General features: G+C 36.9%; 1 protein-coding gene across 3 annotated transcripts in view; it reads left to right on the plus strand.

The window, feature by feature from the left end:
- The window catches only part of PTGFR (prostaglandin F receptor), a 55,952-nt gene extending 32,927 nt beyond the window's left edge, over window positions 1-23,025 (plus strand). For all 3 annotated transcript variants that reach the window (XM_073234176.1, XM_017672405.3, XM_073234177.1), the window contains one exon: window positions 16,459-23,025. In XM_073234176.1, the coding sequence (XP_073090277.1) occupies window positions 16,459-16,761 (303 nt within the window). In that variant the 3' untranslated portion in view covers window positions 16,762-23,025. The remainder of the gene's footprint in view (window positions 1-16,458) is intronic.
- The last annotated feature ends 587 nt before the right edge of the window (window positions 23,026-23,612 follow it).

The following is a 23,612-nucleotide window of genomic DNA, read 5'->3' on the forward strand; positions in this document are numbered from 1 at the left end:
TTTGTTTCACATATGTAAGTGCTCCTGTTTTGGGAGCATAGATATTTATAATGGTTATATCTTCTTGTTGGATTGACCCCTTTATCATTATGTAATTTCCTTCTTTTTCTCTTGTGACTTTCTTTGTTTTGAGGTTGATTTTGACTGATATAAGTACTGCAACTCCTGCTTTTTTTCTCTCTATTAGTTGCATGAAATATCTTTTTCCATCCCTTCACTTTTTGTCTGTGTATGTCTTTGGGTTTGAAGTGAGTCTCTTGTAGGCAGCATATAGATGGGTCTTATTTTTTTATCCATTCAGTGACTCTATGTCTTTTGATTGGTGCATTTAGTCCATTTACATTTAGGGTGATTATTGATAGGTATTTGCTTATTGCCGTTGCAGACTTTAGATTCGTGGTTACCAAAGGTTCCAGGTTAACTTCCTTACTGTCATAGAGTCTAACTTAACTCACCTAATATGCTATTACAAACACAATTAAGGGTTCTTTTTTTTTTCTCCTCCTTTTTCTTCCTCCTCCATTCTTTATATATTAGGTATCATATTCTGTACTCTTGTCTATCCCTTGATTGACTTTGGGGACAGATAATTTAATTTTGCATTTGCTTAGTAATTAGCTGTTCTACTTTCTTTACTGTGGTTTTATTACCTCTGGTGACAGCCATCCAACCCTAGGAACACTTCCATCTATTTCAGTCCCTCCAAAATAGACTGTAGAGATGGTTTGTGGGAGGTAAATTCTCTCAGCTTTTGCTTATCTGGAAATTGTTTAATCCCTCCATCAAATTTAAATGGTAATCTTACCAGATAAAGTAATCTTTGTTCCAGGCCCTTCTACTTCATTGCATTAAATAAATCATGCCACTCCCTTCCGGCCTGTAAGGTTTCTGCTGAGAAGTCTGAGGATAGCCTGATGGGCTTTCCTTTGTATGTAATCTTATTTCTCTCTCTGGCTGCTTTTAACAGTCTGTCCTTATCCTTGATCTTTGCCATTGTAATTACTACATGTCTTGGTGTTGTCTTCCTCGGGTCCCTTGTGTTGGGAGATCTGTGGATCTCTATGGCCTGAGAGACTATCTCTTTCCCCAGATTGGGGAAGTTTTCAGCAATTACCTCCTCAAAGACACTTTCTATCCCTTTCTCTCTCTCTTCGTCTTCTGGTATCCCTATAATGTGAACATTGTTCCATTTGTATTGGTCAAATAGTTTTCTCAATATTCTTTCATTCTTAGAGATCCTTTTTTCTCTCCGTGCCTCAGCCTCTTTGTGTTCCTCTTCTCTAGTTTCTATTTCATTTATCATCTCCTCCACCATATCCAATCTGCTTTTAATACCATCCATTGTGCTCTTCAATGATTGGATCCCCAATCAGAATTCATTTCTGAGTTTTTGGATGTCTGTACCTCCATTAACATGTTGATGGTTTTTGTTTTGAACTCCCTTTCAGGAAGAGTCATGAGATCCATGTCATCTTTCTCAGGGGTTATATTGATTTTACTCTGTACCAGGTTCCTTTGGCGTTTCATATTTGTGTATGGCGCCCTCTAGTGTTCAGGATCTCTTCTCTCCGGAGCTGCTCAGACCCTGAAGCAATGTCGGGGTTGTAGGGGAGTGATATTGGTGCTTGTGGGGAGGAAAGATCTGTTCCCTGCTTCCTGGCTGCTATGCCTGTCTTCACTGCCTGAACCAGTGGGCTGAGCATACAGGTATAAGCTTTTGTCCCAGAGAAACTGGATATGGATCCCCTGCTTTCTGCTAGCGGCTGGTATCTCAGTCTCCCCAGGAATCCTGCCTGTCTTAGTTTTCCAACCCCATAATCATGAGAGTATCATGAAAGCACTATGAAATGTAGGTTCCTTCTCCCAGAGCACGTCTCTGGAGTTAGGTATTCATCAGTTCCAGGCCTCCACTCCCTCCCTGTTCTCTTTCTCTTCCTCCTGCCAGTGAGCTGTGGTGGGGGAAGGGCTTGGGTCCTTCTGCACCATAGCTTTGGTATGTTACCCTGTTCTGTGAGGTCTGTTCTTTTCTCCAGGTAGTATATGCAGTCTGGTGCAGTCCTCTTTCCTGTTGCTCTCTCAGGATTAGTTGTATTAATTATATTTCTTATTATATGCAATTTTAGGAGGAAGTGTCTGTCTCACCTCTCCAAGCGCCATCTTTAATCCTCCCCCCAGATTCTTCTTAATGGCATGAAAATGGTATCCTAGTCCTTAGTTACAACATGCAAGATCAGAACTGAAGCAGTCCAGAGCTATGGTAATACTTATACCCTGACTTAACTGTTGTCACACCAACATGCTCAAAGATGGAACAAGGGCCCTGCAATGCAATTCTGAGCTAACTTTCCAGAGTTATTTCAAATTTCACAGATTAAGGGCAAAGTCTCCCTTAAAAGACTGCTCACACCTCAGTCACTAGCTGCAGGCTTGGGGATTCCCAGGCCACATGCATTTCTCACAAACTGGCTCCAAATTCAGGAGTTTCCACTCCCTTATCCACTCAGTGTCCAGAAGGTCAGGCTGATACCACATGGCCCAAAGCCCCAAGCCACTAGAGATCTTCCTGAACATAACATGGGTTATGTTCTGATAAGCCCATAGTAAGTTGAAAATAATGTAAGTCAAAGTGCATTTAATATACCTAACCTAGTGGACATGATAGCTCAGCTCAGCCTAACTTGCTTGGAACATGCTCAGAACACTTACATTAGCCTATTAATTGGGCCAAAGCATCTAACACAGGGCCTATTTTATAATAAGGCAGGTTGCATATCTCATGTAATTTATTGAATATTGTACTGAAAATGAACAACAGAATGGTTGTATGGGTGCAGAATGGTTCTAAGTGTATCGATTATTTCCCTTCTTGACTGAAGGGCTGACTGGAAGCTGTGGCTCACCACTGCTGCCCAGCATCATGAGAATGGGTTGTATTGCATAATGCTAGCCTGGGAAAAGACCAAAATTCAAAATTTGAAGCATGGTTCTTAGTGAATGCATGTCACTTTTGCACCATTTTAAAGTAAAAAAAATCAAGTCAAATCATCATAAGTCAGGGACTGTCTGTAATTACATGAATGATCTTTCCAGCATGGCCTGCCCCCATCCAGAAATTATCTAGGGATTTACCATGAGTGACCTCATTAGCATAAACTCAGGCATAATTCCAGGGATCCACAATGAATAATAAAGACACACTTACTATTTGGAAATTCCAAGGGCTTACAGGCTCCCTCCCAGGAATCAGGGAAAGTGGCCAACCAAATTCTGTATTATACCACAATACTAAAGGTAATGTTACTTTGTTTGCTTTGAAATCTCAGAAATTGTTCCAATTTAATAGTGATAAACTGGAGGCAGTCTCTAGAATTAGTGATAAGCTTATATAACAATGGACACATAATAATTGCACCAAGGAGACCTATAGTTGATTTTGGAGTATTACTGTGACCTACTTATACTTTAAAAACAAAAGCAAACAAACAAAAATAAACAAACAAAAAACCCCAGGTCCTGACCTATACTGCAGTAACAGTACACAAGTTATACACTGGAACTAAAAAATTATTCCTAGATTTTGAGTTCAAAGTCATGTCCTGTTTAATGATAGAGAATTGAAGAAAACCAACACTTTTTTTCTCAGAGACTGCTGAAGTATATGATTGATGTAGCACCAAGTTCAACCCCATATGGAGAGCCCAGCAGGCAGGAGCATGCCTGAACCTCCTCTGCAGGCAGAATGTATTTCTAAAGATAGTCTTGGATGAGATGACTGCATCCCACTAGACACGAGCTAGTGCTCTTGCCTTTTGCTTGGCTTGGCGTCATTTGTCACTACAGAATGATCAAAATGTGTGGTATAAGCTGACAGAGTAAAGATAACCTGAACAGCCCTAACACATCATTTGCCACAGATATCCAGGGTCCCAAAGAGTTCCATCTATAGATCCTCCTGAACATTGAGAGTCAGGACAAGAACACCAGTGATTTTATTGCAGTGAAGCCAGATCATCAGCATTTCTATATACTCTTTGTAATATGGGTCCCCAAGGTGGCACAAATAAAAAGAGTGGGGTCACCATGTATAGCAATGCTTAGCGAGCTACAAAGTGATGCAGTAAGCAATAGCAATGGCAGGGAGAAACTCATGACAGACCCTAGGATCTGTGACAGCAGTGGGAATGAGGTGCCTTTGATGATGCAAAAGTTTGGGGTCAGTAGTGAATCAAGGAGACATTTCATAAGTGAGCTGCAATTACTCATTAAAAGGGATAGAATGCACTTTTGCTCATTGTAGAAATAACCATGACTTTTCCATAAAATAGGTGGGGACTCTGCTGCATAAAAGGCAGATCTTAGAGGGCCGTTTAGACCTTGTTAAGGATAGACGGTAGCATAGCTGATGTTTCCTTTCTATTAAACCATCTCGACATATTCTCAAAGTTTGCTTCTCATACATTACCACAAGCCATAAACTTCAGCTATAGTAACAGCAGATATTCAGATATTATAACAGCAGATATAATTCATATTATCAACTATGAATTTTTAGGTAAGTTAAAAGACAGAAATCTGGCAATTAGTATTTTTCTATAGAAAGAGCCTCAGCTCAACCTACTAACTGTATATAGTGCATTGTCAATGTTTTTGTTTTTATTAAAAGTTGGATTTTTTTATTATTAAAAAAGTTGTGGGAATCATTATTTAAAAGCTTAAATGACATAAAGGCAGAAGGTTTCAAGTTGTAGTAAAATTGATAATTTTTAGATAATAATTGGTGGCCTGTCAGTCTTAACTGTGTAGTAAAACTAACAAAAGAATTTATGGTAATTATGGTTATTATTATGCTAATAAACTATAAATGATAGCCTTTTTGAGGTCTTAAGAAGATATTTATCAGTGGAATGTAAAAATGTCATCAAAATTACATCCCTAAATCATACCAAAGAGATACATCTGTGACATGCATCTTATGCTAAACTTTCAAGGGCTAAGCTTACCACTTTAAATAATTTAAGTCTCTTACCAACCATAAGTAAATAAGTGAATAAAAAATTTTTAAAGATCTCCTCCTTAAAATCCCACACCCATCAAACTTCTACTTTAAATAATTTAAGTATCTTACCAACTGTAAGTAAATAAGTGAATAAAAAATTTTTTAAAGATCTCCTCCTTAAAAATCCCACACCAAACTTCTACTGCATAAAGATACTGTTGAAAATAACAGTATGACGAACATGCTGAATCTTGGCTTACATTTATTTATGATGATAATTTGGCCACTGAAGCAAACTGGGATAATTAGTGCATTACAGAGGAGGTTGTATTCCAGTTAGCAATTAGGTACCCACGTGTGCCCCACACAGTGTAAAATAAGAGTCACGGTTTGTGGCCTCCATGGCTCCTAAAATTTCTTGTCATGCATGTAATATTTTCTGAGCACCTGTTATGTACCAAGTATTGAGCATGGCACTGGGATTAAAGGAATCTACCAGAGAGACAAAGTCTTTCTTGGTAGAGTTGATGGTTTAACAGAAGCACTGTAAATGCTTCTGAAACAGTAGAAGAATGGATACACATAACAAAGTGTCAAGAGAAAAAACCATGTGGAACACAGCAAATTGCACTATATCATTTCATAGAGAAAATGGAAGTGGAATCTGAGCTTTGTGGCTAGTATTTTAGGTCATGAGATAAGCTATATATTCAAAGTGCTAAAATGTACATGGGATAGGATGAATTTGATCAGACATTTAGAGGTTTATCTAGAGAGTACACTGACTTACAACTATGGAAGATGAATATCAGCTAGTTATTTAGATACCCTGAAGAAAAATTAGGAGTGTGACTACGTAATTCCAGAGAAATAAATTCAGAGTTAACAAACAAACAAACACAAAACTTCAATGGTGAACTAATTATCTTATCTTTGTGACCAAACAAGATTGTTTTCTTAAGTGCCACGGTGGAACTGAATTGTTTTTAATTAAATTGACTGGATAATCTTCAAGGTCTTATTTTTTACTGACTGGAGATATATGTTCGTTTCATTTTGAACTAAATTCAAATTCTGATTTGGAGTTAATTGGATATTGGTTATAATCCTGGCAAGACCCTTCATAGTATGTGTTCTGCGTGTATCAATTTATTCATCTGTAAAGAGGATGTAATAATAACCTATAAAGTTGCTGAGGCTTAGATGGCTTTCCAATGACTTATTTTCTCTTTAAAATTATAGATAGCTTTTATCTTTGAAAAGACACTTATTTCATTAAATAATAAATTATTGTACTAGAGTTTAGTGAATGCTTCAGAAAGTCTTTCCAGACTTAAAATAAACCAACTCTGACAGTTGGAAATTTCTATTTGGAAAAATATAGTATGTTTCAAGGTGGATATTTTATTGAAACACCTTAATGCTTTTGCTATTAAAACAGTGTTGCCAACAATCAAAGTAGTTTTTGTTCCTAAAACAGTGTGCCTCTAATATTATAATTAATTTCCAACTACAGATGACCCTGGAGGTCAGGTGTGCCAACCCCCTCCCTGTTCAGTCACAAATCTGTGTTAACTTTGGACTCCCCCTAGACTTTACTAGTAGCCAACTGTTTAGCCTACTGTTTACACATAACATAGTCAATTAATGCACATTTTGTATATGTATTACATACTGTATTTGTACAATAAAGTAAGCTAGCAAAAAATGATTTTTCAAATTGTCACAAATTTCCAAAAAATTTTCCAATATACTTATTGAAAAAAAACCATATATAAGTGGATCTATGCAGTTCAAATCTGCATTGTTTAAGGATCAACTAGTTGTTTTCTCTTGAATTCATAGATGCCAATAATAACTTTATTTATGACATTTTAGATTAACATTTCTTGACTAGGGTGAAAATGTCTTATACACCTATCATTGCTAATGGTTAAAATATCCCCAATATTTTGTTAGCCTAACTATGGCTTTGAGGTATATAATCAAAGCTAGAAAGAGCCAGAGTTTACAATGGTTAAAAGCATAGTTCTAAGTAAAGTGCTTCAAAACACTTTACTAACAGGTGGTACATACATATTATACAGTCTTATTGGTGGGAATGGTATAGTGAAAGATCACAGACTTTGAAGCCATGTAGACTTAGATTTAAATTCTGTTTCTGCCACTTACCAGCAGTGTGAACTTGGGCAAATTAACGTCTATGATTTAATTTTCTTATCTGCAGTATCTGAAAAATAGTAACTATCCTTGGGTTTTTGTGAAGATAAAATGGGTTAAAATATATAAAGTGCTGACAAGACTTTTCCATTCCCTTTTCCCTTTACTTGAAGTCACCTTGAGAGTCATGGAATTCCATTATTCCTACTGTGACAATTTTGAGTGGAGACTATAACCTTTCTCTAAGGAAAGTAAAGGCTCCTAAGGATTTGCTTGATTTATTACCTTAAGAAAATCAAAAATTGAAAACTTTAACTGTAGCAAGGTTCCTTTGATCTTAAGCAAGTAGGAAATTTAGGGCAGGCTAGAGATTAATTGTCTCAAAGAGTCTGAGGCCTTCCTTGAAACACAAGTCCGCATAAGCTTTCTTCCCCTTCTGTTGTGTTCAGCTTTATCCTTGACTCCTTGAATCTGGGGTTGCCTGTACTTCTCTTTGTTTAGCCCTGCAAACTCGGTACTCAAAATTGCCTGTTTCTTCTTGTCTTTCTCAACTAAATGGTGGGAGTCTTTTTCAAATTATCCTGCATAAAGTGGAGGAGAAGCATTTGACTTAAGGCACTTACAGTATAATTGAGGGACTATTATGCATAAACTGATGTTACCTCATTATTTTGCATATTGTACTGATACTATGTGTGTCGAAGCATTGGAGTGGTGCCAAGCATGATGGGAGTGTAGAATGAGAGATTACCAAGTTAAGACCAGAGAAGGCTTTATGAAGAAGACGGGATGGAAGGACGGAAATATTTAGATTGGTCATGCCGAGTGAGGGAAAGACAGGGAGAATGACATATTGTGGTATTTATGAAGTATTTGATCAACAGAATAAACAAGTTGAAATAATATAAACGAAAAAAATGAATAAGTTGTTTCCGGAAGACCAGTGCGGAGCCTATAATATAATGGTGTGGCTTTAAAGTGATAAGACACTAAACAAGAGAGGGCAGGGTGTGGGCTGGGAGACATCATGAAAGTAAACCAATGGGCATTGGTGTGGATGCTGCCTCAGGTTTGATATCTGAGGCTCCAGAATTAGATATTTATACCATGAAGTAAATCCATTAATACAGAGAGTCACAGATATGTGACTGTACCTGCACATATTTATGTCTAAATGTTTATACATCCATATAGCTAAGTCTGAATAATCTGGAGGCAAGCAGGGAAGTGAAGGTCATCTTGCTCTACCTATTCACCAGGAGTACAATTAATGAGTAGGAAGCTTGTTTCCTGGGAGCTGGGATCAGTTCACAAGCAGGTATGCAAAGGAGAAACTAGCTGAAGCTGGCATATTCCTGGAGTCACAGACAGGAGTAGTTTGTGCAGATCCCAGGATGTGATTGTTCTACTGAGCTTTGTACTTACTGAGCCACATATAGAATGTTAATTTTATTTTGGTCCAGAGTATTTTTAAACAGGAAGATTGAGAAGCTAGCATGTACAAGATGGACATGCTGATATCTAGCAAGTAGACTTAGTCCACGATGTTCTAGAGAACAAAACTAGAATATGTAGAGTAAATTTCAGCTCTTGATAACAGGAGAACATTCAGTAACTCACGTGGTTAAAATAGAAGGCATTGTCTCAGGAGTAGTGTTGAGTCTATTTCACCAGATATTTAATGACACCTCTAAGGAATTTCTGCTTTGTAAAGAAGACTGGACTAGATCAAGGAAACTTTCCTGTGTCTCTAAGATTTTGTGATCCATCTTCTCATGTGAAATGATGAAGTAGAATCAGTTCGGATATAATAAATGAAGCACATTTTGTGTCCTCCTGCTCTCAGAATCCCTTCGTTTCTGCTTTGCTCTCTGAAGCATGAACATGGCGGTAACCACCACATGAATATGTAATTGTTCCCATCATGACTAGCTTTGGGACAAGTAATTGGAACACAATTCCCTGAACCCTTCTGTCTTGGAGACATAAATTCTAAATCTTGTTTAGTTGCCCCTGTCTTAAAATCCAGGACAAGGTGTGTGTTTCTGTGTGAATCTGAAGGGGGGAAGCAAATGGCTTCTTCGGGCATTTTTACAGTTGAAGCAGGGCCTCAATTCTGCATTGCTTTCTACTTCCATCCCCACCACTGCTTTAGAGTAGGTGACATGTTGGCAGAAGGAGCAAGGCCAGGATCAGGGAAGTCCCTTCTTCTGATGTAGCAAATTCCAAGGACCTCCTTCCCTAGGCCTGGTTGCTGTGAATTCTCGATTCCTGCAGGCAAGTGCCTCTCTCAATGTCTCCCACTCCTTAGGAAGCTTTCTTTTCTCTCCTGGGAAAGTTTGGTTGGAAGACTGAGAAGGTAAACTGTAGGGCCCCTAGGCAGTCTAGTGCAGTAATTAGAAGGCAAGCCTGGGACTGGCTTTGATTCACGTCCTGACACTTATCATGACTAGTCCCTTATCTTGAGGAACCAGAGTTTTCTTATTTGTAACATGTAGATAACAATGATATATAAGTCATAAGGTTGTTATGAAGATTACTTGACTTAATACATAAAAAGAGCCTTCCTCGCACAGGAAAATACCCACGCTTAGTTTTGTTGATATTCATGGTTCTATCTCTTACTCCTCGGTTGTGTAGCATGTTCTGATTTACAGGAGACTTTCTGCTTTTCCCATGATTGAGGATCCCGTCACCGCCAGAAAGGCCAGTTTTATGGCCTAATGAGCTTGTGTTCTGATAGTGTCTGCAGCTTGTGAGAGGATAGTATTTTAACTGTGTACTTTGTTCCCACTCAGTTACAAATAATTTATTTTCATTGTAACTCTCTGTTCTGCAGAATATATCTTTTGATTCTATTTACTTTACATTTCCTCTATTTTTGCTCAGTTATGAATAATTTATTTTCATTGTAACTCTGTTCTGCAGAATATATCTTTTGATTCTATTTACATTTCCTCTATTTTTGCATAAAGAAATGATCACATGACATAACATATGTAAGTATTATTTATTTAAAATTTTTGTTATATTGGTATTCTGGGATAAAAGACTGTATTCTATACCTTTCTGCCTGGCACTTGAGTAATCCCAGATACAGGGGGCTGTGATCGTGTGATTACAATTCAGCCTTATCAGATGATGAAAAGGTCCACCTGGAAGCTTTGTCAGGGCACTATTCCATTACATCTCCATGATCAAGAAATATAATCCATTTGTTAATTTGGATAACCGGTGACTAGAGAACTATGTATAGATGATGGACCTATGGGCATTTGCAAATGAGAAATTTCATTTTAATTGAAATTCAATGGCAATTTTGAAAAAGGTATATTACATAATCACTGAATCCATCTCAGTTCAATTGGTGATGTCTGGAGTTAAATATATTGTGGTGATTTAACTACATAACATTTATTCTTGAAATAGAATATTTTATCTCTGCAACAGTGACTACAAGAAACTCCAGAAAAAAAACTTACTCTTGTACAACCCCAGAATAATATAGTAAACAAAAAAAAAGTATAACAAATTGAAATGTAGAGGCTGTGACAGGATACATCTTTACAACTATAAACTTTCTCCATATCTAAATTGTATAAATTTCTACATTGTTGAATACAGAAAGTAATAATATTTCAGTAATTTCCCATTTCTTGATTACTCATTAAAATTTTAAAACAGTATTTTGCACATAGTGAATGATTCAGAGATAAGACAGAAATATTACCATGGGGAAAGATCAAAGGAATATATCTTATATCCCAACTTTAAAACCATTGTGAAATGTTGCCCACCTCCGAAGCAAATATTCAGAGCTGCAAAATATAAGCAGTTGTACAGGTTAACTTTTTTCTCCTTTATTTGTTGATAGAGGATTAACCAATGGCCCAACTGACAGCACAATCCAGCCTCTGCCTAAAGACTTTCAAAATTGCAAAAAAATGAGAAAACAGGACACAATGTAGAGATACTGGTCCTTTTGGAATGGAACAATCTCAATCATAATACTTTATATGCATTGTCATTTCTTCACGCCAGCTGAGGAAATGATGTGTGAAATGGACTATGGGAAAAATCCTAAGCTAGAGACTAGAGAAAAAAATGTATTACACTCGAAAAATAAAAACTTCATCTTTCTAGAGAATCCATGTATTTTCATTGGCTATTCCAGTCACCTGCACTTTTTTAGGTTGTTTAATGGGAAGATTTGTGCCAAAACTCCTAGGAATAATTGGTCCCCTGTCGCTAGTCCTTACAAAATAATGTAATTTCTTTTTCTGACACTTTTCTGGTGACAAATTTCTGTAGTCACCAGTTATCCAAATTAACAAATGGATTAAATTTCTTGAAAGTAGAGATGTAATGGAATAGTCCCTTGGCAAAGCTTCCAGGTGGACCTTTTTACATCATCTGATAAGCCTGGATTGTAATCACATGATCACAGTTAGACCTCTATATCTGTGATTACTTAAGTGCCAGACGTAAATATCAGTCTTTGTATGATAATAAGGGGTGAAGACTTGAAAATCAATGAATTCTGCATCTGTGCTTCATTTTCCAAAGAAACTCTGCCTGAACTTGTCTTCTGTGATGTCAGAAAGGAGGAAAAGAATGGTCTGCTTCTTGAAGCAGACCGTCTATGTGAGAAAATACCTGCCTCAGTGGCTAACTGAGAACCATCTATAATTGTCACAGACATTGTTCATGGAAAAACAGAAGTTCATCAATTCTAGAAAATGGTTTTGTATCTAAAGGAGTTGTACATTGTGTCAGAAATGGTTTTGGTTAAGTATTCATTTAAGTTTCCTTAAGAAAATAGTGCTGAGGAGAAATTCAGACAAACTGCAGCAGAAACACTATAAATTCAAAATTTGTCAAGCCTGAATTTTTAATGACTGCATCTGAGATCATGTATCAGTAAATTACATGTCTTATTTATATTACTCATAACATTATAACTGTTTCTTCCTTAATGGTCTCTCCTCATAGGGACTTCATTCAATTCATTCAACAAATATCAATTGCCCCACTATATACAGGTGCTGGGGATACAGCAGAGAACCAACCAGAGAAAAATACATGCTTTCAAGAAGATTGTATTTTAGTATGAGAGACAGAAATAAAAATTATATAAAAAAGCAAAATATAAGATATGTTATAAAGGATTTCTTTAAATATTTTTCTCTGCACCACTAGCATCTAGCACAATGCCTGAACATAGTAAACACTCAAAAACTACTCCCTGCTAGATTGATTTACTTTTTTAAAAAAATGAGATACAATTGACATACAACATTATGTTTGTTTCAGGTGCACAGCATAATGATTTGATATTTGGATACAATCCCCATAATAACTAGAAATAGCTTAGAATTCCCTTGCTTCTGGCAAGACCCATCTATTCTGAGTTTGGCTTTTTTTGTTGTTTGCTAGTTTTTAGATTCCACATGTAAGTGAGATCTAGATTGATTTATTTTTCTGATTACTCAGAGGGAAAGAAATGTAATTCTTGAATTTACCATTGCTTTTAATTGTGAACAGCCACTGGAGTCCTGACAGTGGCTAACAGATACAGAGACTGAGATAGGGGATGACAGGGTAACTTTCAGAATAAAGCTTCAGTGAACATGAGCTCTGTTATCTACGAGTAGAAGAGCCTGGAAAACTCATTGATTTTGGTGAGCTTAACAATCGACACAGTCATATGATGTGGCCTAAATGAAAGGAGATTTTATTTCATCATCTATTTTGCTCTTTGCGTCTGGACAACAAACAAACTCTCCTTCTCGTGTACTTCTTTGGCCTCCTTATTTTAGTGGTATTGGGTTACTTAATTGTTTTTTTCCATGGAATAGCCAAACACTTGGCCCTGTCCAATTCATGGGGAGAATTCTAATCTTTAGCAAAGACGAACAACTGTAATGTGCCAAGGGTCCAAAGGAAGATACTTTAGAAGATAACATAATGTTCTAGTTCCATGTGCTGGGTTGCTCTTGGAAACTAGGTAAAAGGCTGTTTATGTGATGAGAATCTGTATACAGCTTTCTGGATCCAAGTTTGGGTGGGCTGACCAGAGAAGAATGCTCTCAAGGCTTGTGAGGTGACCGTTGACAGAGCCCAGGAAAAGGGCAGACCATCCTCTTTCTTACTCTGGCTCCCACATGTCTCCTGCCAGTCTTCTTAGGGATTGCACTTTTGAGGCAATTCTGCAGCATCTCACTCACATACATGTAAATGTGAATAAGTAATCCACATCAGTTCTGATTCTTTGACACAATAATAAGTTTCAAAAACTTACCTGGGGGAAAAAAACACAAATTACCAAAGCAATGCATGATTTTATCTAAAAAATTAATAGAGACAAACTCAAGGAGAAAATAAAAATCCTTGTAATTCTTGAGTCAGAGTCTAGAGTCTAGAGTCAGTCAGTGGAAACATTGATATATGCACCAATCTTTTTTTTCCTGCATGCACAAAATTACATATGTGTGTTTTTCAAAATCAGGATCACATGGTCAATATGGTTCGGTAACTAGCTTTTTAAACAGTTAATGCTGAATCACAAATATTAATGGGTACATATTTTTCCATTATATGAAATTGCCATAATTTGTCTGTTGTTGGTTACTCAGGTTGTCCTGAATTTCAATAATATACTATCATCAATAATATGCTGATGAACTTTCTTTTGCATAAATACTCCACCCACATCCTTATTGGTGGCTAAGTGATCTTTGCTTCTCCTAAGCCAGGCCCTAGAGCAACTTCTTCTCTGGGATGGTCTGGGGGTTAAGGAGGAAGAGGGAGTTCCTGGGCATTGGCCTCGTGTTCTGGGGAGAAGCCCGGGCACTGGCTTCCCTCAGCAGAGCCCTCAGTGTGTTTTCATAGCTGGTGACCACACTTCTGTCTGCAGGGAGAGAGTGAGAGAAGTGCAGGCCAGGTAACTCAGGCATTTTTTAACTTGCACGTCTCTAAGCCAGGCCCAGCTGTCTCTAAAACAGCTGTTCATGCAATTACACTGAACATCTTTGTTCCCAACTACACAGAGCAGTGTCTTGGCTAGACTCTGAGATGCCTAGGAACACATCTAATCGTTAATAGGGCATGCATTCTTTTAATCCTTGTGAGGCAAGAGAAATAACTATTTGTTCACCCTTGAAAAAACACCCAGCTCTCCCCCCAGCAAATAGAGTAAGTTCTAGAACAGCAGGCATATACCTGCTGTGTTTGCCATTGTATCTCAGTGTCTAGCACCTTGACTGGCATAGAACAATCGCTAAATATTTGATGAATAAAGGAAAAATATGAATGAAAATATCTCAATCCAATTGCCATTCAGGTCTTGGCCTTGCTTTCTTGTAAGGGGAAGTTGGCCCATATAGGTTTGTTTCTTCAATCCTGTTGGCTAACTTGGGGAACACTGATTTAAGAATCCGTATCTGACCCAGGTACTGGTGTATGGGGACTGCCGTTTTTTTTCTGTTTTGAAACTTGGTTGGCCTTATTTATCTACAGAATGTTTAGACCTGCAATTTGATACATTATTCCCCTAGCAAATGAACCCTGAAGAAAAGAACCATTTCCCAAGGGTTCTGCATGGAGTACAAGATCCTGTTACTTTTAGTGATAACAGACCATCTTGGAATACTTCAGTGATGGATGCTGCTGCAGTAAAATATTTAGAAACATATTAAGCCTAAAAATATTAGACTATTGTGATGGATTATTAGATGTTTCTCTGATGTTTAGTTGCTGTGCTTCTCAAAACATTCTCAATGAAAAAAATGCAATTTTATTCATTCCAACACTTAGTGGTATATCCTGGGTGTCAGCTTTGTAGTAGATACTAGAACTAAAAAAAATTAAAAAAAGAAGTGATGTTTACAGATACAGAGATAAATGCATGATTATCATACAGTGTGTCAAGCGATAGAGCTGGGTGTGGGCAGGGTGCTGTGGGAGCACAAAGGAGAGAGCAACTTGCTAATTCACCTCAGTGAAGTTGGGGAAAGTTTCGTGAAGGTGAGCCCAATTTTACATGGGTTTTGAAGGAGGGATAGGAGTTTGTCAGGCAGAGAAAGGGGAAATAGGAGTTCAAAATAGTAACACCACTAATGCTCAGAAGGGCCTGATGCATCTGGGCTGGGTGAGGTCTTCACAGTGGGTGGAGCATAGAGTGTGTGCAGGGGTGATGAGTTTGTAGAAGTAGACTTAAGATGCTAAAGAGTTTGTACTTTGTTGTGTTGATAATGAAGGTTTTCATAAGGGACATTTATCCTCCAACCATTAGCATCATCAGGCCAAATTAAGACATCTGTTTCTGATAATGGTCCATTAAGAAGACCAAGGAAGCTTGATTCTCTTTGCATTTGGGTTTTAGGCTTTGTTATTTCCTCTTTTAGTCTTGGTGGTGTAATAGTTGTAGCTTCCCTTAATTTTTCAGTTTCACCTTTTGTTCATTTATTTCTTACCTGCTTTTATAAAAGCAAGGTATTTTTAAAGCCTTCTTGTTTGTCTGTTTTGCAAGTATTTATTGGAAGTCAAGGCTGGACCCAATGATTAGGCCAGTTCTAACATGGGGCTGGGACTATTTACGAACTATTTATGGGACAAATGAAACCAAAATTTACATTGTTATTTTTAAGTGTCAATAGTAGTGTAGAGGGCAACTGATTTCCTCAAAGCTCTTAGAGAATTCCGTTGCATTCTTAGAATATTTTCATCAAGTTAAGGCTAGGGTGAAGACATGCAGAAAAGGGAATATGAAATAGGAGACTTTGACTAGTATCATTGTAGTTACCAAGCAGAATATTCTAAAAGTAACATATAAAAGAACAATGCTATGTACCATGTACAAATTAATATCAGATGCTCTAGTTTCATTTTTAAAAACTTATCTGTAGTTTATACTTTATGATATCTATAATTTATTTACATAAATAGACTTCAGCTTTACATTGAAATATACAAATGTGTGTTGGCTATGAACTTACTATTCTCAGAAAGATGAAAAGGTCAGTTACTAGTATCAGTGATTGTTTTCTCTTGAGGCATTCTATTTGTGCACATTTGCCTTACTGTGATTGGTTTTGTAGTTCTGATGTCAATTTGAATTCAAAGGATTAGATGTCTACCTCAGTGTCTCTGCTGTTGTTCATTTCATTTTGTCAATATTTTTCAAAATAACATCACTGTAGAAAGTGAGATGTATACCATGTAGCATAGCTAGTAAGTTTAAAAGCTATAGCACTTAGAAAATGTTCATATCAACTGATTTCCCTATTCTGTTTATTTTGTAGGTGACAATGGCCAACATTGGAATAAATGGAAACCAGTCTCTGGAGACATGCAAAACAATACTTTTTGCTCTCCGAATGGCAACGTGGAATCAAATCTTAGATCCCTGGGTGTATATTCTCCTACGGAAAGCTGTCCTTAAGAATCTCTACAAGCTTGCCAGACGCTGTTGTGGAGTGCATGTCATCAGCTTACATGTTTGGGAGCTTAGCTCTATTAAAAATTCCCTAAAGGTTGCTGCTATTTCTGAGTCACCAGTTGAAGAGAAAATAGATCAGCAAGTACCCAGTTTAATAGGACAGTAAGTCAGTGTAGGTCTAGGACAAAATTAAGGAATGTTTTGGCAATATTTCAGTTAATTGGTTAAATATGTAAACCCTAACTGGAAAATACAGACCTTAGCAGGTATTTGGGGGGCACTTCTGTCAGATTTGGCTTTTGAAATTTGTTAAATTAACTGTATAATTGCACATTTTCAATGATTTTTGTCAAGAGGAGGTAAACACATTAAAATAATGCCATGGGAGTCCAGTTGAAAACAATTTTGGGCTTATCTGTGTTATTCATGCTTTTGAAATTAGTGACTATTGAAACCGAAAGCATTTGCTTGTCTTGTTTGCCAAAGGACATTTTAAAACTATCTGCAACTGAAATGCCTTTTTGGGGGTCACTGCTCTGCAGTTGTTCCTCATAGGCAAGGCTCAACGAAATGAAACACCCTCATTGTTTGGTCTGGTCTGTTTTACACCACATTATTATCCTCAGTCAATATGTACATGTCATGTCACATAGGATTCACTGTGGCTTGTTTTAATGACCTCTACATAGAGCAGGTGTGGCTGTCAGGTTGCCTGATCTTGTGCGCCTGGTTAGATTGAGCCTATTCTTGTCTTATTTGGCAAATATGACTGTTTGCATTTATTATTAGTAAAGTCAATTGCTGTTTGAAGGTTTTTTTGGCAAATCATAGATTTGCAGTTTTCAAATGATCCCCTTCTGAAAATTCTAGTGCACAGTAAATATATTTTAGAGAAACAAAGGTTTTATCTTAGTGCATTTATAGACCATTTGTATCCTAACACTTCCTAAGCAGCTTGACCATGGATAGTGAGTCAAACAGAACTTAAATCCCAGGGATGGGTGCAAGGTAAAGTTGCTTTACCTTGAGCCGTCATTTCTGTCAGAGAACAAAAGGAACATAGTCTTATAATATTCAAAGACTATCTGCAGCTAGTGTGTTTTTGCTTTCCACTTACATGCACACACACAGACATCAGAAATTTCTGTTGAAAGTGGGTTCATTAAATCTGTGAGATGGCGTCTTCTAAAGCCCGTGTTACCTATATCAGGGAGGATTGGCAGTTAGGCATTTGGAAATCATTACAGTGGTTAACCAAGAGATCAAGGGGTAATATTCTCTCCCCCAATTTCCCAATAATACTTTAGAGTTTTTTCTTTGCTTCCTTGTATAATTCAACCTCAAGAATTTTAGTAATCATTCAAAATGTCCCAAGTCTATCAGAGCACAGGGTAGGTAGTTCTGCTTTATAATAGGGCAATTCATTCTGTGAGTTTTTTTGCCTTCATTAACTGGGATCCATTTTAAAATTAATCTTTGTAAGACTGATTTCACATTCTCCAGGAAATCTGTGCAGTTCAAGTAGTCCTATGTTCACAAAATTTTGCTTTGAACTGGTAATTTACGTAGGACATCATTGCTAACTTTTGTGAATTTTGACAAATTCTCATGAATACATTAAAAGGAATTAAACAAATGATCCCATTTAAAGGCAACCATCTTTCTAGTGAATTTAAAGAAGGGAAACAGACATAAACACAATGGCACATGGTATTCTTAACTGAAGAGTAGTTAATGATTAATCGAACAAATTTAGATTATTCTCATATAGAAAGCACACACAGTAGAGGCTCCATAAATACTTGGAAAATTGAGTCACAGACAAGAATTTCCTGGTGCAAAATAGGCATGGCATTGCAAAGGAATTTTTGCATTTTTAATTTAAAATGACAGTTACATGTTGGCTATGTTGAGATACATATGTGAAAGCCATTGTAATTTGTGATCGCTGTTAAATTGCATAAATGTTCTCATGACATTGTTTCAAGAGCACTTTAAATCTGTAAGAACTTTTAGATGGTTTAGAGGGCGTATTTATTTCTCAGAACTACTTAAGAGAGTATTGGTGCCCTGTGTACTGAGACACAAGGACCCACAGCTCCCTCTTTCCTTCTCACGCTGGGTGGGATGCTGCAGTGAACACGTCCAGGTATTAGGATCCAGGAGAAGCATGGAAGAGAAGCTCTCATTCGGAGTCCGGGATTCTTTTCCTTGAAGCTTCTAATAAAATGACAGAATCATTGCTCTCATGCCATGATGATGCCCTGGCCATATGTATCGGAAATATTGTGGCATGACCATGTGGGGGAATGCATGAGCATGTACGTTTTGGGGAGTGACATGGGAGTTACTCTGTCCATGTCCTGGAAGGATTATCTATAGTATATGAGCATAGGTTTAGGACAACTAAGTTGGTTTTTTGATAGTGTTAAACCCAAAAAGTAGACACCAAAAATTGAAAAAAAAATTAGTGAAAGAATATATGTTTACATTGTTTTGGCTTTTCATCCAAGAAAAATAAATTGAACACAACAATATACATATCTGATTTCAGAATATTATTTGCTATTATATATATATATATATATATATGTATTTTTCAGTGTAATTTGGCAATTCACTGTATAGTGAATTATAGAGTGAAACATCCACTAATAACTTTTATGTAAATGTTCAAAGTAGAAGTGTATTTGTTTAGGTTACTGGAAATAAATAGTACAAGTAGTGGTCAACAAGTTTACCAATTTTGAAGTTTTAAGCTCTTTTAAAGCTCATAATTAGATCATCAGAGTAACTGAATTTCCCTTCTCATGGGGTAAAATAGTATCTAAGCAACTTCACATACAATTAAATCATATTATTTCTGGGGAATTACATTATTCTGGGTAAATAACTTGAAAGTACCAGGCTTTTTCTGATGTCAATGAATTTAAAAATGAGATTAACAAAAATCCCAACAGCACATGACTATGAATACAAGACAGATAATGCTGACTCATAATTAGTTGTGGATGCATCCCCAAACGTCAGACTTTTTACTGAGAGTCTTAATAGAAATATGCTCTTTAAAATTTGTTTCTAAAGGCATAAAGTTGCTTTTAATTATCTGTATTGCTGAAGTGGAAAATACCTAAAAGTTAACATACATTCACACATTTATAGATACATCTGCCTTATGTAGCAAATGTCTTGTTTGCTCATTTTCCGAGTTAAAAAGAAAACCTGCTATTCATTTTGTGTCTAATCTGAGTTTAGAACCCAAATAAGAGCATTTGCTAAATATATAGAATTAACTTTTTGTGAAATTTGTTGCTAGCTACATGTCTGTCACCATCATTACTCCAATTTAACAAACTCTCATGTCAGACTATAACGGATGGAAATGTACATTTTCTTACTGCTTCATCTGGGTGTTGGAATATTTTACTACCTGAAATAATGTTGGAATTCAACTTGTTACACATTTTAACAGTAGATGAAATGTGTTATGTGAATAAATGTATTTTGTGCTCTTTGTACTTTTTGGAGTGTGTGAGACCAAATAGTGATGTGTATATTTTGTTGCTTGCATCAGTATGCAACTCATGTAATTTTAGTGCTTTGACTAGTTTAAAACGTCAAACAAAAGATTTTGTAATAAACTTGGACTAGTGTTTACAAGAGTGGTTATTCTTGGGAGGTCACATAAGACTTGGAACTCTTGACCATCACTTGCACTTTTTATCTGCTACTGGTTTGGGAGAATTTCAACTTGTTTTCTGTTGAAATTTTCTGCCTGCTCTTCTACAGCAACTGCTTTCCTTCTTTTTCCTGTGCTTCATCTTACCTAGGCAGGTTATAATTCTGATTGGAATTTGATCATTTCCAAAACATAGTGGCCTAGTGTTGGCCAGGATCACCAAGACATGTCTGTGATAACAAACAAGCCCCCAAATCTCAATGCCATAAAACCACAAAGGTTTATATCTTACCTATGGTCCTGTCCACTCAGAAGGGAGCTTTGCCCACTGTAATCACTCAGAGACTGCAGGTGACAGTGCAGCTGCCATCATATGTTGCTGTGTGCCATGATACAGGGAAAAAAGGCATGGTGAATCCTGCACTGCCTCTTAGAGTGGCCACCCAGGGGTGATACATACTCCTCCTGCTGACACATCTCTAGTTGAAGCGAATGATATGGCCCCAACTCCAAGGGGGACAGGTAAATACAGTACTATGATGTGCCCAGGAGGAGAACTGAAAATGTTTAATGGACAGCACTAATGATTTCCACATTAGTATAATATTTTTCATTCTTGCCTTCCTAATATAATTCAAACTGGAATCATTTAAAAAATTTTTTTAAATTTTGGAACATCATGGCATGAAAACATTTAGGACTTACTCCTCTGAATGTCTTGTAATCTATAAAGATAAGGCAGAATGAGTGCCAGAAATACTGTTGGCAATTAACAGAAATTTATATGGTGAAACACCACTGTAGGATAAAAAGTGGAAAACTGGCTCTCAAAAAGGCAGAAAGTGAGACACTTCTGTACACTATCCAAGCATTGCCTAGTTGCAGCATTGTCTCTAATGGTTGCTTTTCTAATAAATGAGGACGTTTGAGATATATTTTTGCCTTTGCACATTTAGTTACCATTTGATAGAATCTGTTTACCTTGATATACCTTGCATATGAGTTCTATACAACTATCAGAAAACCTGAAGTAGTATATAATAGCAGTGGAGCAAGAGTGAACTACATTTCTTTTTCTTCAAGGGAGAACAGTCCCTCCTTTTTGGACCTAAACATGACAGTATTTGAAAGAAATCAAAAACTTGGATAAAATTTCATCTTAGTCATCTCTAGATGTAAGTTCATATATACCAAATATTTTCTTCAAGGCTGCTATAGAGAGTTATTGCAAAGAATTTGTGGCAGAGCTGTCTAACTGCCTTGAAAGTGATATGCAATTATGAGAAAGTAGTTTAAAGGGTTTTTTAAAATTAAGGTCTCATTGATATACACTCTTATGAAGGTTTTACAAGAAAAACAATGTGGTTACTACATTCACCCTTATTATCGCGTCCCCCCCCCATACCCCATTGCAGTCACTGTCCATCAGTGTATTAAGATGCCACAGAGTCCCTATTTGTCTTCTCTGAGCTACACTGTCTTCCCCATGACTCCACACATACCATGTCCACCAATCATGATACCCCACAATCCCCTGCTCTCTCCCTCCCCTCCTGCCTTCCCCCACCCCTCCCCTTTGGTAACCACTAGTCCCTTCTTGGAGTCTGTGAGTCGGCTGCTATTCTGTTCCTTCAGTTTTGCTTCGTTGTTATACTCCACAAATGAGGGAAATCACTTGGTATTTGTCTTTCTCTGCCCGACTTATTTCACTGAGCATAATGCCCTCTAGCTCCATCCATGTTGTTGCAAATGGTAGGATTTGTTTCTCTCTTAAGGCTGAATAATAATATTCCATTGTGTATATGTACATCTTCTTTATCCATTCATCCACTGATGGACACTTAGGTTGCTTCCATATCTTAGCTATTGTGAATAGTGCTGCAATAAACATAGGGTGCATCTGTCTTTCTGAATCTGAGAAGTTGTTTTCTTTGGGAAAATTCCTAGGAGTGGAATTCCTGGGTCAAATGATATTTCTATTTTTAGTTTTTTGAGGAACCTCCATATTGCTTTCCAATTTGAAGGATTTTATGCTATCGAAAATCTCCTATTTGCTAAAGTATATTTTTACTAAATCTGTTTTATGAAAGAATGAAGGAAGTACCATTTTACATATGTCTTATTCATAGTAGAGGCAGGATTGTTGAAATCTAAAGGAATTTTGGATTTAAAGTGCACTTCACATTTCCACTTAAAAAGGATATAAACTGTCTTAGAGTTTTGAATTTTGTATCAGTTGAATTATTTTCAGTGTCTGATTGGTAAGACCTCAAATTAACCAAATGCACTCTGTTGTTGTAATGCTAGCTTTGCCATGTTAAATATGGCAACCCTATACTAACAGACACCTACATAGTTCCAATTTTAAAAAAATGAGATTATACAAGACATGCTGTTGGGTTCTAAAACTTTTTTTCCAATGGTCCATGTCAGTACATATAGAATGTTCTTTTTAATATCTAAATAGTCTTACATAATATAAATATACCATAATTTAACTATTTGCCTACTGAAGGACAGTTGTTTTTTTCTTTCCAGTTCTTTCAATAATGCTTTTCTCTGTGTTTGTGGGATTGCTGGTGTAAGGCATGCTCTTTTTCAATGTTGTTATGTACTGCTACATTGCAATGGGTCCACTCCTTCTTTTCTAAGAGTAAGTGCCGTATTCCTGACATTACCTACTATGTATTTCAGCAATTGTTTTATTCTCATCAATGTGACTGGCAAAAAATAAATAATAAATTTAAGTCATATTTTGTTATGTTATTTGTATTTCCCATTGCTAATGAAGCTGAGCCTCTTTTCACACTTTATTAGTCAGTTGTGATTCTTCTGAAAAGTTCCTGTTTCTGACCTTTCCGGTTTTAGTATGTTAACTTTGTTTTATTGACTCGGAGGACTGTGTATATTAAGGATACTGTCTTAGTTAGCCTGGGCTGCTATAACAAAGTCCCAGAGGCTGGGTGCTTAAGCAACAGAAATTTATTTCTCGCAGTTGTGGAGGCTAAGTCCAAGATCCAGGTGCCAGCCACTCAGGTACCTGGTGAGCGCTCTCTTTCCAGCCATCATACAGGGAGAAGAGAGAGAGCTCTGTGGTCTTTTGTTTTTTTTCGTTTTAAAATGTTATTTATTGAATGACTGAACTATCTTTTAAAACCTGTACATATAAAATTCCCTTTACCAAATGAAAAACGACTATTCCTACATCCCCACAACAATTTGTGCCCATATAGACATGGCCTCAGAACTCCCGACCCCTTGATATGCTCAGAACAACCAGCTGATTCCTGGAGACAAAAATCAGTCAAAAGGTGCTGTTTGGTTTGTTCTGCATGGTG

The sequence above is a fragment of the Manis javanica genome, chromosome 4, assembly GCF_040802235.1.
Source record: "Manis javanica isolate MJ-LG chromosome 4, MJ_LKY, whole genome shotgun sequence".
NCBI lineage: Eukaryota > Metazoa > Chordata > Mammalia > Pholidota > Manidae > Manis > Manis javanica.